General features: G+C 39.7%; 1 protein-coding gene across 1 annotated transcript in view; it reads left to right on the top strand.

Annotated features, from left to right (window-relative positions):
• Window positions 1-16,242, top strand: part of LRP1B (LDL receptor related protein 1B) — a 1,294,122-nt gene that overhangs the window by 412,450 nt on the left and 865,430 nt on the right. Inside the window, 1 exon segment of the mRNA XM_044303104.1 lies at window positions 7,796-8,053. Coding sequence (XP_044159039.1) covers window positions 7,796-8,053 — 258 coding nt within the window.

Raw genomic sequence — 16,242 nt, 5'->3', positions numbered from 1 at the left:
TATATATTTTTCTTGTAGTACTGAATAAGATACTAAAACATAAGCCTCTAAAGGCTTTTCAACATAAGACTTGCAGCTTAATAACAAAAAGCTTGAATAACAGAGCTGTCTATTGATCATTTGGATCCCCAAATAATCGTTCCCTGCACTTGTAAATCACTTTCCTATCAATGTCCCTAGTGCCTTCTGACGCCTCTCCCTGCACTAAGATGCTGTGAAATGATTCTCCCTATCCTTTCCCTGCACTTATAAATCATTTTTTCTTTTTTCTTTTTTCAAAATCGTTTTTCCAATAGCTTTCCCTAGCTCCTTCACACGTCTGTCCCTACACTCTGAATGCTGGAAAATGGCAGAATCTAAAATGGCTGCCGTATTTATAGGGCTGTGACATCACAGGGCTGGCTGGCTGTTGATTGGCTGCATGCAGGCATGTCAATCAGTGTGATCCCGCCTTCCCAGAGTTCCTTGCCCCATGTCCTCAGTACTCACACGTGTAGCCGCCATTTTAGGAAAAATGCAATTCGTTACCACGAAGTGCGAGGAAATTCGCATTTGATGCAAATCTAATTTTTCCTGAAATTCTAAACAAATTTCACTTTGTCAGCTTCGGTTCATTAATCTCTAATTATTATTATTATTATTATTATTATTACATGCCTTGAAAAAGTAAAAAAATATAAACTTTTTTTGCTCAGGAACTTTTCACCTGTCTGATTTCACAAGATGCTCTATATAATATAAAAGAAAATACATAAATTATAGAAAATATATTTACATACAGAGCCAATAGACATATTAAATATATGTTGCAACAAGCATAATTTAGATCACATATTCATTTAGATTTATTATTGTGGAAGACGGTTGACCTCTGTTGGGTGAATGTTGAAATATCAAAGCTTGTATTAGAACCAATTTACAACTTTCTTGTTGAGCCAGCTGGGATAGTTAAACAATCTTTTAATGGAACTGGCAGAAAAGATAAAATTGTCGGAGCCAGAATCCAGGGCTGCAGACAGAGAAGGCATGTTGCATGTCTACACAAAGACTGTGGAACATTTTTAAGAGGAGATGAAACATTTATTGCCTCAATATTGCCAGGTTTTTGTGATCTAATAAAAATAGCCTTGCTTGTAATTATGCAAATAAGCTGATTATATATTCATAGCTTCCGCTTTAATCGCAGTCTCCATATTAAATGCAAATTTTCATTTATGGTTTTACCTCAAATTCTTGGGGTGTCCGCCAGAAACAAGTGAAACTTTTGTGTTAAGGGGGTGTAAGTGTAAGTGTATTAAGGATCACTTTATGTTTTCTCAAATTTAGGGGCTAATAATTATAATACTAATAACACAAATCTATATTATTTCCATTGTTTTAACTTGGTTAATAGAGAGGTAGTAGTATTTAAAGTATTTTTATATATTTTTATATGTATTTCAACATATTTTTCAACCTAAATGTAAAGTGGAATCAGCACTATTGTTTAAAGGAGTTCTGTAGCTTTTTCTTGCTGATGATTTACCAAGCATTTTTGTACTTTGTCTTATCATATTTGCTCTTTGTTTTACAAAAAGGCATAGATGACAGTGATAGCTAGCCTCAGTTATTTTCACCAGATATTAGTAGCTTAATTTAAATCCAAATTAAACGTTTCTAAGATGGGACCACGGGATCGTATCCAATGGAGGACAGGCGCATTTCAGTATCTTTATGTTTCAAGTTAAAGCTCCTTCATCCTCTACCGGCAATATAGGGAAAAATTTTAGTTTGTGTTTCTGGCTATGAACGAGCCCCAATGGGTTTAATTAGTTTACGCAGCAAAAAGCCTCATTGATTTTTTTTTAATGTTTAGTATGTAAATCTGTAAATTTGTAGTGAGAAACCCTGGGGTCTATTTAAAGCTATTTACAAGATTTTCATTGCTTACTGATGCTTTATTTCATGCATTTCCCGTTTATTTGTGACATGTATTTGTCACATCATAAATATTCCAGTCTGTGGATCTGTCATTAACGGACTGAAGCTTTCATCTTAATCATCTGTAGTGAGAGATGTATCAAAACTGGTGCAAAGGAGAAGTACTGGAGCAGTTTCCAGCTTTGATTTAAAAAAAGGTCCCAAAAAATTTGAGCAGGAGTATATCAGGTTACTATGGGCAACTACTCCACATTTCCTTTATTGATAAATCTCTCCCATTGTTCAGTATATGGTAACGTTCTACATTAGAAAACGTTACAGTAGAAAATGCATGATAAGCTGGACATAAAGCACAAAATTAAGAATTTACATATTCGATTTTTTTAGACATATGGCATCTATGCCAAGAAAGTTCCTAGCGCATCTGACAAGCATATCCATAGGTCCTCACAGGGTGCACCTATCCTTTCTGCTGTCTGAGGCATAACCTGAAACAGCGCCCCTCCATCCCCAATGCCAATTTCTTAACCTAACTAGTGTTGGGCGTGAATATTAATCGCGAATATCGTCACTTCGAGAATTTGCGAATATTTAGAATATAGTGATATATATTTGTAATTTCGAATATTCTAGATTTTTTTTCCATCAGTAACCTCCCTGCTTCTTGCTTGTGGGCCAACGAGAAGACTGCAATATCTTTGTCAGAGCTTAGCAACATCCCTAGCAACCAATAGGAAAGCTGCCCCTCCCCCTTACTATATAACAACCTCCCCAGCAGCCATTTTCTGCAGTTTTTTAATGTTCTGAGAGAGAGGGCAGTGACATTGCTGTGCTCTGTGCTTTCCACACTACATTAGATAGATAGTTAGTGGGAGATAGTCGGTGTAGGTTATATCCTGATATAGTGTAGCTGATAGGTTCCAGTGCAGGGTGTTAGGTAGTGTGATAGGTTCTGCTGTCTATACATACTTGCTAAAATGTGAAGTTTCACTTATTGTGCCAAAATATTTGCATCATTAGTGCCGATTAGCGCAATCACAAATATATTGGAGCACTCTAACTGCATATAAAGCTATTGTAATGTTCTGCCGTGCCAACCATTTTTTCCAGTCTCAGGAAACTTCTAGCAGCTTAGAAAATGTAACAAAAGTGACCCACGCCTGTATTTTGCGCTCATTACGCAACTATTACATTGCCGATTTTTCGCAATCAAGAAAATAATCTCGAATTCTCGAATTAGCAAATTTGCGAATATATGATGAATATTTGCCCAAATATTCGTGAAATATTGCTAATTTGAATATAGCCCCTGCCGCTCATCACTAAACCTAACCCCTTCCCTTCAGCCCATAGCCCTTTGGTTGCCTCCGTCCTACTGCCCATGTCTGGAGCTGCCTGAGGCGATCACCTCTCCTGGCCTGATTGGTGGTGCACCCCCGGGTCCTCAAACAGACAATATATAAAAAAGAGTGTCCTTTTTGGCACATTTCAAGCCACCATATGACAGCACACCCATTTATTTTTATTTTTTTTATTTTATAGAAAAGCATAACCTTTTGCTATGTCATGTACAGAGGGATGCATTAAAAAAAAAAATCCAAAGTCACTTCAGATTTTCCTTTGTCACCTACAGATGTCTCATTTGTTACCTTAGCTCTTTGCTCGATATATATCCCAAGAATAGAGATAAGCAAAATTGCTAAAACTCACTTCAAGTCAGAAATTCTATTTGGGTGCAAATAGATTCTACCTAAATAGAAAGTGTTTACAAGTGTTTTCCAAGACTTTAATACTGATGACCTATCCTCTGAATATTGGCTGTGGGTGGTATCGCTCACAGCCCCATTCACTTCAATGGAGCTAAGCTGCTCCTAGACCAAGTGACCAATGAACGTGACATTACACGGACTAGGAAAAGCTGGAGTAGGCCAAGGCATTACTGTGAGCACTGCTGCCTTCTGATATAGCTGATCGGCAGGGGTCCTGGGTGTTGGTCCCCCATCGTTCAGATACTGATGACCTATCCAGAGGACAGGCCTTCAGTATTAAAGTATCAGAAAACCCATTTGAAATGTCAGAAAAATCTCTCTTCCTCTCTCTCTTTCGCCCTCTTATATTTCTTTCGCTCTCTCATTATCTCACGCTTTTTCTCCCGAATCGAATCTCAAGAAACTCTGATTGTAACAACTTATTTTGAAAAAATTGGGTCAAATTTTGACTCTAAAGAATCAATAATTTTTCGACACTCTGTTGTCCACCCAGGTGTTGTGATGTAAATTGTAGTCTGTCAATTTTTTTTATGTCGATTCACATGAATGTTTTCGTTTTGTCTTGTGGGAAATTGGAGTTCTTAGTAAATATTGCAGAAAGGGAGAGATGGACACATGTAGAAATCTGAAGGATCATGACCAGTGTTTGGATAGTTAGATGGTGTGTGGTGGGGGCGTAGAAAAATGATAGAAAACGTCTGCAATGTGAAAACAGAATCAAGTTTAAGACACAGAAAATCCATAGCTTAGCCTTCGTCCTTAGTTCTCAGGTACTTGTCCTTTACAAAAGAGTGCAACTAGTAGCAAGACAGGTTTTTATCACAGAGAGGAATGGAAATTCGCTGTTTGATTGATCTAAAAGATTGCCAGAGACAGAAGGATCTTTTATCAAAGAAACAGAAGCCAAGCGCCTCTTACTCGATTTGTGACATTTGTCCTGCATATTTTATTGAAAGTAGCGAAAACAAATGTCTGAAGAGCCTGTAGGTCACCTCCGTTCTACTGATGTGCTCCATTTACAGATGCTGAACACAAATGATGCGTATAACCTTTGCAGAAGTACATTTAAGTTGATGCATGACCCCACTCATTCTTTTTTTGGCATCGACTCCTAATAGATTTTGAGTAAAATTGGAAGGTGTGACAATTCACCGTGATAGAGCTGAGGCTGAGTCTCCTTACTATTCTATAGCTGTGGTTGAAACAAGTAAACAAACCAATAAAATCCTCTAAGTGTTCTGAAGTACTGATATCCTGAGAAACCTTTGTGGTCCCTAAACCTCTAAGCTTCTCTTTGACCTAACAGCCATAAGGGAAGCATAAAAGATGGCTCCCCTGACACTTTATGCTAGCAAGACAACAAAGAGGATTTCATGATGCCTGGTTTCTACCTTCAAATAGTTCAAAGCGTCTGGAAAAATAATCCTTGGCAAGGTTGGTTACCTGTGAGCAAACACTGAGCCACGTCCTGGCGATTGGGGAAACAATATATTAAGTATAAATCAAGCTTCACTGTAAATATAATTGGCTTTGTATGGCCCTGAATAACAATAGGGGCTACAGCTCTGCAGTATACATTTATAAAGGCACTGATTTATCTATCTATCTACCTATCCATCTACGTATCTATCTACCTGTTTATCTCATATCTTTCCTTCTTTATTTCTTATCTACCTATCTAGCAATCCATTTATCTATCTATATATCTTATCTATCTATTTATCTATCTACCTTTTTTATCTTACATCTAACTATCTAATGTCAAAGTATCTCATATATATCTATATGTCAATATCTTTCTTTCTCTCCTTTTTTATCTCATATCTATCTATCTATCTATCTATCTATCTATCTATCTATCTATCCATCCATCTATTTATCTATTATCTATACATCTCTATTATCTATCTATTTACATAGTAACATAGTTTATAAGGCTGAAAAAAGACATCTGTCCATCTAGTTCAGCCTGTTATCCTGCAATTTAATATCTATCTATCTATCTATCTATCTAATGTCTACGTATCTCATATCTGTCTATATATCAATCTATCTTTCTTTATCTTTTATCTAATATTTTTATATATATATATATATATATATATATATAAAAAAATCTCTATCAATTTAAAAAAAAAAATTTTTAGCAGGACTTTTTCCCCTAATACCTAATATAGCGCTACTGGTATATGTTTTATTGGGGTTGTGTTTGTTTTATATCCTTCCTCTGCAAAAAGGTGGTAGGGTTGTACTGCAGGTTGGATCTGATGCACCTACAGTACAGACCAAAAGTTTGGACACACCTTCTCATTCAAAGAGTTTTCTTTATTTTCATGACTATGAAAATTGTAGATTCACACTGAAGGCATCAAAACTATGAATTAATACATGTGGAATTATATACATAACAAAAAAGTGTGAAACAACTGAAAATATGTCATATTCTAGGCTCTTCAAAGTAGCCACCTTTTGCTTTGATTGCTGCTTTGCACACTCTTGGCATTCTCTTGATGAGCTTCAAGAGGTAGTCACCTGAAATGGTTTTCACTTCACAGGTGTGCCCTGTCAGGTTTAATAAGTGGGATTTCTTGCCTTATAAATGGGGTTGGGACCATCAGTTGCGTTGTGGAGAAGTCAGGTGGATACACAGCTGACAGTCCTACTGAATAGACTGTTAGAATTTGTATTATGGCAAGAAAAAAGCAGCTAAGTAAAGAAAAACGAGTGGCCATCATTACTTTAAGATATGAAGGTCAGTCAGTCCGAAAAATTGGGAAAACTTTGAAAGTGTCCCCAAGTGCAGTCACAAAAACCATCAAGCGCTACAAAGAAACTGGCTCACATGCGGACTGCCCCAGGAAAGGAAGACCAAAAGTCACCTCTGCTGCAGAGGATAAGTTCATCCGAGTCACCAGCCTCAGAAATCGCAGGTTAACAGCAGCTCAGATTAGAGACCAGGTCAATGCCACACAGAGTTCTAGCAGCAGACACATCTCTAGAACAACTCTTAAGAGGAGACTGTGTGAATCAGGTCTTCATGGTAGAATATCTACTAGGAAACCACTGCTAAGGACAGGCAACAAGCAGAAGAGACTTGTTTGGGCTAAAGAACACAAGGAATGGACATTAGACCAGTGGAAATCTGTGCTTTGGTCTGATGAGTCCAAATTTGAGATCTTTGGTTCCAACCACCGTGTCTTTGTGCGACGCAGAAAAGGTGAACGGATGGACTCTACATGCCTGGTTCCCACCGTGAAGCATGGAGGAGGAGGTGTGATGGTGTGGGGGTGCTTTGCTGGTGACACTGTTGGGAATTTATCCAAAATTGAAGGTGTACTGAACCAGCATGGCTACCACAGCATCTTGCAGCGGCATGCTATTCCATCCGGTTTGCGTTTAGTTGGACCATCATTTATTTTTCAACAGGACAATGACCCCAAACACACCTTCAGGCTGTGTAAGGGCTATTTGACTATGAAGGAGAGTGATGGGGTGCTGCGCCAGATGACCTGGCCTCCACAGTCACCGGACCTGAACCCAATTGAGATGGTTTGGGGTGAGCTGGACCGCAGAGTGAAGGCAAAAGGGCCAACAAGTGCTAAGCATCTCTGGGAACTCCTTCAAGACTGTTGGAAGAGCATTTCAGGTGACTACCTCTTGAAGCTCATCAAGAGAATGCCAAGAGTGTGCAAAGCAGTAATCAAAGGAAAAGGTGGCTACTTTGAAGAACCTAGAATATGACATATTTTCAGTTGTTTCACACTTTTTTGTTATTTATATAATTCCACAAGTGTTAATTCATAGTTTTGATGCCTTCAGTGTGAATCTACCATTTTCATAGTCATGAAAATAAAGAAAACTCTTTGAATGAGAAGGTGTGTCCAAACTTTTGGTCTGTACCGTATGTCTTTTTCCAACACTCTAAGTTATGATTCTGTGCTACTTTATGTTATGGTATTAGTACAAAAAAAAAAATACTCATGACAATTCAGTATATCCAGTGCAATAATAAAGTTGAAACCCTCTTTTCTCATGTATGCAATGTGATATGCAGATTGACTTTGCTTTCAAACTAATACTTATGATTGAATTATGTTTAATCCTAGAGCCCGCTGACAGACCTCCGGTTCTTTTGATTGCAAACTCTGAAACAATTGAAGTGCTGGATATTAATGGGGGCAAAGCGCTCAATAGGAGTTCTATAAATGCAAATGGAATTCACACTCTGGATTTTTTTTATGATAAAAACACAGTATGCTGGATCGAATCCAAAAAGTCCTCGTACCAACTAAAGTGCCACAAAATCACAAATGCCTGGACCTTTACAGAGGAAAGAACAATACACATATCACAATATCTCCACAGTAAGTAGAATACAAACTGTTTCTTAATGGGAAAAATAATAAATAATAAAAGAATTAAAATGTGATTGATGTAGACAAATGGGGCCAGGAGTGAGATGTCTATACAGGCCACAGCAAATTTTTACTCTTTGGCTCATGTAGATCTATGAATTCTGGAAAGACCCCAGGAACCTCTAAGGAGATCAAATATAATAATCCAATGTGCTTTATAACTATCACATTTAAAGGGGTTGCATGAGATTAAAAAAATTGTCCCAGATACAGTATATTGCCACTATTGCCCTCAGGCTGTGCCTGATATCACAGTTAATGGATGGTGTTTCACTGCAATACCAGACACAGATTGTGGACAGAGCAATGCTATTTTGGGGGTAAAAAAAGATTTTGTTTTGGTTTAATAATTTAATATAACTCCTTTTGGAAATAGAAATAAAAAAAATATATAATGATTAATTAAAGAATAGATGAAAATAAACAGCCTTGATTATGGATTGTTGACTTAAGTTGGCCATATGCATTAGAAGTATATTGACCATAACTGCCAATTTTGGCAGAATTTGCTAATCATCTAAAGAGTATGGTGACTCAATGGTCCCTCTGGTGGCCAATGTCAAGGGAAGAGAAGGATCCTGCATGTTGTATGTCCTTTCCTTTTGTTCTAAAGGAGATGAGCTGCCACTAGAGGTCTCTGACAGCAGCTATTTTCTCTAACATATTCACAACACATGCATGCTAGGTGAGCTTTCTGGTTCTCATGCGTCTTCATTCATAGAAATGGACCATACTTAACTGTATTGGCAACCTTTTTTTTACCAATTAAAACTGACAATCATGGTCTTGCTATTGAAACCTTCCAATACATTAATCATATCACCAGTGGAAACTGCACAGGGCTACTGTGCCATTGTATCACTGAATAGATTTGGCTTGGGGATACTTCTAAGGATATTATATAAATTGAAACCTGGTCTTCACCTATCAACTCCTGTACAGGGGTCTGGAGTTTGCTACAGAGGAAGAACTAGGCCACTACCTTTTGGAGTAGTCTCTCTTCAGTCTGACCCATGGGGTAAACCAAGGAGACAAGCTAGAACATAGTCAGTGGAAAGGCCAAGATCAGGAAAGACAGACTTTGTACAATCTAGTATACAGGCAATAAGTCGGGGTAAGTGACTCAGGGTCAATTTTGTAGTCAGGCAACAGAGCATCAAATCCAATAAACAGGCAGAGGTCAATAGAACAGAATAATAGTGCACATTTTCGGGAACTAGAAAGCAAAGAAACATATTGTTCAGGCACCATTCCATAGGGAAAAGTGTATTATTGCACTCATGAACAGCAGCCAATACCTGGGGACAGAATTGGCCACTAGCACTGACTATTTAAAAAAAAGAGAGCATGTGTACATCCAAGGAACAGAAGGCAGAAGAGAAGAGGCCTTAGAATGCTTAACAGATGAATACTAAGTTGTCTGAAGGTCAAAGGCTACCACAATGGGCATGCCTGCCAGGAGAGGAGAGATCGTGGCAGGCACAGACTGCCAGTGTAATAGCTATTCTGTACATTTCTCTTCCAGAAGCCACATACGAACATGGGATTAAGAGATAGTGATCTTGTGAAACAGTTGCCTTAGTCTGACCTTTATTTGGTCATGTCCTTCTATACACCAATAACAGACGGGAGGACCTTCTATAAAATGTATGTCCTGGTCTGTATCCAAGCAGGGATTAAATGATATACTGTTCAGTTACATGGGTGACCCCAGCTGATCCAAGTAGGATTCAGTTAAAACTTTAGAGGCCATTTATCACTAGCAATATGTCTGTTTTGTGTTGGTGTTTTGTCCCATATTTTGTAGCATGTCTTTCTTTGTGCAAAATCCCGCAACTTATGCCTGAGTATGCCAAATGGTCTAAATGTAAGTCCAAGTACTGGTATTACAGCTTTATTATGGCACTTTTACTATATGTGACATTTCCAAATGTCACAAAAAAGTGGCATCACCATGCCAGACAACCCCTTAGTGTGCCTTTACAGACATAGGCGTACCCCACATTACACTTGCACCAAATATATTATTGCTATATGCCATTTCACAAATTTGGTGAAACCTCAGAAAGCAAAGACAGACTTACTCTACTTTCACAATAGTGTTTTTTTGGCACATGAACCCATTATGAATGGATCCGATGTATTAATGTATTTTATAGCCATAATGGATCAATCTTGAGCACCATTGAAAGTCAATGGGGGACAGATCAGTTTTCTATCGTGTCAGAGAAAACGTACCCATCCCCATGGGTTTACATTGTATGTCAGGATGGATCAGTCTCGCTCCACATCCCAGGACAAACAGGAAAAACGCTTCAGGCAGCGTTTTGGTGTCCAACTCCAAAGCGGAATGGAGACTGAACTGATGCAAACTGATGCATTCTGAGTGGATCATTTTCTATTCAGAATGCATTAGGGCAAAACTGATCCGTTTTGGACCGCTTGTGAGAGCCCTGAACGGATCTCACAAACGGAAAACCAAAACGCTAGTGTGAAAGTAGCCTTAACACTGACAGCAAAAGCATAACAAATTGTAAATTACCCTCCATTGAGCCTCTAGACATTATCTCCAACGTCCTTTGCTAACTAATGTCTTATAAAACCTTTCTTACCAGACTGAACAGCTGACCAGAGTGAGACCACATTAAGCTGCTCAACCTCCCACACCGTCTTTAACCAGTGAGCTCTAATTTTTGAGTAGCAGGTTTTGTCAGTTGCTTAGCAATTTCCCAAATCAATGTAAAAGTTGAGTAAACTATATTAATTGGACCGAATCCAAAAACAATGAGAAGTATACTTTTTTATCTACATTTTTACAGTCTGCCTTTTTATTTATTCATTTGTTTATTTTGCAGTTAACATGTAAAGTAAAACATTTAGGCACAAGTTATAAAGATGGAAGAAAGAAAATGAACCAACCGACCAATCTTGGTCCTGTTATCATGCAATACATTGACCACTCATCTTCAAATTTTTGATTTCTAATGCAAAAATGAGTCAAAGCCTCAAAGCATCTTCTCAGCTATAGTAAAAAAAAAAAAAATCTTTATTTGTGTCATAGGCACAATGCATTTCAGTTTTGAATTGAGGCTTTCATCAGGTGTATAGTACAATATATTCAGTGAGAACAGCATATAGACAGAATAGAAAGAGAAGAAGCGAGGAAAGATCTGAACGTTTAAGTTCATGCACTTAATTTTTTCTTTCATTTTTATCACTTCAAAAAAAAAAATGTTGCTGCAACATTTTAACCATTGTTACTCAAAATCAACATAGAATTGAAATCATTGGAATATATTATTATTATTATTATTATTATTATTATTATTATTATTATTATTATTTTAACTTTTATTATAAAATTCCCTTTTTGTTGGAGATGAGATATACAGTATGTAAACATGCATGAATTTTGAACTGCTCTACCTTCTTGCCTTTCATCCTTTATATTCTGTCTTTGTTGTGGCTAAATGGATTGTGTTGTTCGCTAAACAGAAGATTTGGTCTGAAACTCAATAGGGTAGTTTATCACATGGGCAACTCACATGGGCAACTATTGGAGTCAGTTTTCGCTTGAGCCTGCATTGGAGTACTTTACATCACATGTTAAATGTGGTTTAAAGAATTTGGCACATCTATAAACATAATACTTTTGTCTAGTAATGCTTCTCCGGTTTTCTTATACCAGTTCCATAAGTATGTTTCTTGCAACTCTTTAAAAAAAAGTTGCAGTGATAATTGTGGAGTGAAACTAATTAACATAGCTAACTGGGGTCCTACTTTTCCTCCCTCTTTTCAAAACTGTCGAGAGTGGCGTAAAAATGGCAAAATGTTGCAAACTTTTTCACAAAACAGCTTCTGAGACAAAGTTTGCCACTTGTATATGCCATCACACATATGCAAATTTTAAGATACTACTTGATGTTTCTTTGGAGCATTGTCATGAGGTAAGATCTTAATTTGAAGAATAATTAGAGTTGCCTGACAATGAAAAACCTCTTCCATATGCCCTATGGTATGGTATATGGTAGAGATAAGCAAATTTCTCAAAAATTCGATTTGGTCGGTTTGCCGAATTTTGCAGAAAAATTTGCGACAAATCACAATAAAAAAATTGCTATTTCAGGGCTGCAGAGAGCCTTTATATGGGTGTAGAGCAATGTGCCTTGCAGTAACACGCATAGGGAGTCTGCTGGGGTAGTGAAATAATACTGTGAGTCGGTATGACATGCAGATGACAGGCGTCGCTATTAGAATCACACTGCACAATTCACTTATTTGGGCAGTCATGGGGCCAAAACTGACCAAATAACTCAAGTATTACCTCAGACTTACAGGTTGATTTTAGTGTAAAGAAGAAGCACACTCCTTTTACACACTTGTCAGCTGATTCCACATAGATGTCCAGAGAACCTGTTCTATTAAACGCTAATTCAAGTAGAGCCCCCCGACAGAGTGGAGAGGGTGTCAGCAGTAAGTTTGTGTTTACGTCACTGATTATTTTGCCCTTCCCCTGATCCGTCAGACCTGATCCGTCAGAACAATAACCCACAAAAAAACGGATCCTGTGTGGAGCATTCACCTTCACTCAGTCAGCATTTGCTCAATAATCAATCAGTATTGCTAAAGCACAGAATAATATTGTAAAATCTGGTGTCTCCATGATAAATATGCAGTATGGGGGCCCTGTGTGGCTTCTACACACTTTCCAGATAATCCTTCAGTGGGGCGAATAGATGCCGGATGACCGGGACGCTCCATGACCTTCCAAGGAGCTGCTGTCAGGAGCAGCGGTTCATTTCTGAGACGTCCGTATAGTGCAGGGGGAATCCGAAGACCTTCTCCATCTCCGTGCACCTCAGGATGCCCTCCTGTTTATTTCCATGATGACTGGAAATCTGTGATGTTTTCACCGGACGAAAAGACCGGGGCCTAGTTGGTTGGTTTGAATCTTGACTAACTTTGCGACTCTTCCAGGCTCCAAGCTATCTTGGAGCTTTGTCTTCTCATTGTCTGTAGCTACTGGAGGCCTGTTTATTCCAGGCAGGTTTCCCGCATAAGTATCTTGGTCGATGAGCAGCCAATACCACACTTGCAGCAATCTTGACAGGATTCTTCTCCAGGAGGAGAGAGATTGCTTTCTTGGCATGCTTTCTCCATCGCAACACCACGTTGTTGAATAAGACTGGACAATTCTCTCCTGTCATAGACAAAATTTTAATTTTGTTAGTAAATGTATTAAATATTTTATTATTACATTAATTAAATATAATAAGGATGCCCTCCTTTTCATTTCCATGATGACTGGGAACCTGTGATATTTTCTCCGGACGATAAGACCGGGGCCTAGTTGGTTGCTTTGAATTTTGACAAACTTTGCGACTCTTCCGGGATCCAAGCTATTTTAAAGCTTTGTCTTCTCATTGTATGTAGCTACTGGAGGCCTGTTCATTCCAGGCAGGTTTCCCCCAGAAGTATCTTGGTCGATGAGCAGCCAATACCACACTTGCAGCAATCTTGACAGGATTCATCTCCAGGTGGAGAGGAATTTTTTTCTTGGCATGCTTTATGCATCGCAACGCCACATTGTTGAATAAACAGAAAACTGGCCAATTCTCTCCTGTCTTTGGCAACATGTAATTTTTATTAGTAAATTAATTAAATAACTGGATTAAAAATGGATTAAAATTATAATAAAGTATACTTAAATTCACCAAAACTGACCAAATAACTAAAATAGGAACTCTGCCTTACAGGTACATGTTAGTGTAAATAGGAAGCACACTCCTTTTACACACTTGTCAGCTGATTCCACATAGATGTTCTAGAGAACCTGTTCTAATAAATGCTTATACAAGTAGAGGCCCCCTGACAGAGTGGAGAGGGTGTCAGCAGTAAGTTTGTGTTGACATCACTAATTAATTTGCCCTTCCTCTGATCCCTCAGAGCAATGACCCACAAAAAACGGATCCTGTGTGGAGCATCCGCCTTCACTCGGTCAGCATTTGCTCAATAATCCATCAGTATTGTTGTACGTCTCATACAGGAGGATACCATAGAGTGGCCAGATGACATAGATTTGAAATGGCGGCAGCAGGAGGAGACAACAAAGTGGAAAGGTGACATATGTAGTGTGGAGATGGCGGCAGCAGCAGGAGGAGACCACAGGGTGGCAAGGTGACATAGTGTAGAGATTGCAGCAGGAGGAGATCACAGAGTGGCAAGGTGACATAGTGTGAATATGGCAGCAGCAGGAGGAGATCACAAAGTGGCAAGGTGACACAGTGTGGAGATGGCAGCAGCAGGAGGAGACCACAGAGTGAAGAAGAAGATGAAGAAGAAGAAAATCCCTCTATTGTCACTCAATGGTGAAATTACGGCATAACAGCAGCAATTACAACAGGAGCAAAATAAGAGTACTTAGAAATTAGAGCGTAAAATACAAGAAAAACAAATCACAGAATTTGCACCTAGGATGCAGCAGTCTGTCACTGAAGGAGCCCTCCAGCTCCAACAACAGCTTCATGCATGAGGTGGGAGACATTGTCTAACAATGATGTTAATTTTGCTAGAGTTCTTCTGTCACCCACCTCCTGCACTGGATAGAGGGAACAACCTAGGACAGAGCTGGTCTTCTTAATGATCTTATCTAATCTCTCAGCCACAGATAAGCTGTTCCCCCAACAAACCACACTATAGAATATGGCTGATGCCACCACTGAATCAAAGAAGGTCTTTAGGAGCGTCCCCTGCACTCCAAATGACTTCAGTCTCCTCAACAGATAGAGTCTGCTCTGACCCTTTTTGAAAAGAGCATCAGTGTTATGGCTCCAGTCCAGTTTGTTGTTCACGTGAACACCCAGGTACTTATAAGAGTCCACCACCTCAATGTCACTTCCCTGTATGTTCACCGGAACCAAAGCAGAGGGCCTGTGTCTGCGGAAATCCACCACCAGCTCCTTGGTTTTGCCTGTGTTCCGCGTTGATCTGAAGCTGTTTCCGCTGACACCAGTCCACAAAATCCTGTGTCCCCTGTCTGTACTCGGAGTCGTCCTCACCTGTGATAAGGCCGACTATGGCAAAGTCATCAGAGAACTTCAGAGAACTTCTGTAGGTGGCAGCCTGGGGAGTTGATGGAGTAGTATGCAGTGTAGAGGGTGAAGATGAGCGGTGCCAGCACAGTTCCCTGTGGTGCCTGAATACTGCAGATCAGCTTGTCAGAGACACAACCCTGAGATTTAACAAACTGTGGGTGTTCTGTGAGGTGGCAAGGTGACATAGTTTGGAGATGGCAGCAGCAGGAGGAGACCACAGAGTGGCGAGGTGACATAGTGTGGAGATGGCAGCAGCAGCAGGAGGAGACCACAGAGTGGCAAGGTGACATTGTGTGGAGATGGAGGCAGCAGCAGGAAGAGACCGCAGTGGCAAGGTGACATAGTGTGGAGATGGCAGCATAAGGAGCAGACCACAGAGTTTCAAGGTGACATCGTTTGGAGATGGTAGCAGCAGCTGCATCAGGGGACCAGAAAGTTACCCGGTAACAGAGTGGGGCGGAGGGTGGCAATACCAGTACCCGCAGACGAAGGTGGGTGAAATAAGGAGCATTTGGCATCAGATGTGTTGCATCAGGCGGTTTGCAGCAACAAAGTAGTAGCTGAGGCAGATAGTCAGAAGAAACTGGTCTCTTGTATCAAAGTGTTGGTGTGGCACCATGGATGACCTAGTCTGATGCATCAGGCATTGGTGGGTGGAAATCCTGGCCAAAACCTGATTCATCTTGACAAAGGTCAGTCTCTCCACATTTTGGGCTGACAGGGAGTTCTCCTTGGGGCAGCCATGGCCCCCGACACACTAAACACCTGCAATTTCTTGATGCATCTCACGGAGCAATTCCTCCCCTGTGTGACTCCGTTCTCCAAGGCAAACCAGGTGCAGAACAGCGTGACACCGCCGAGCCCTGGACATGTGTTATGCTGGAGGGGCACGCATTGTGAATTGTCCCTACAGTGGAGGCTGAGAACACGGTGGAGGATGAGGAGGCAGAGGCAGACATTGTCGCAGGACCAATGGCATGACAACATAGAGGAGAAAGTGGCGTGACCTGTCCAAGTTGCTAGTGTGGCTGTGCAGGAACCACA

Source organism: Bufo gargarizans, chromosome 8 (genome assembly GCF_014858855.1).
Source record: "Bufo gargarizans isolate SCDJY-AF-19 chromosome 8, ASM1485885v1, whole genome shotgun sequence".
Taxonomy (NCBI): Eukaryota; Metazoa; Chordata; class Amphibia; order Anura; family Bufonidae; genus Bufo; species Bufo gargarizans.
The sequence above is the reverse complement of the archived record's forward strand: the minus strand, read 5'-3'. Positions and strand labels throughout refer to the sequence as shown.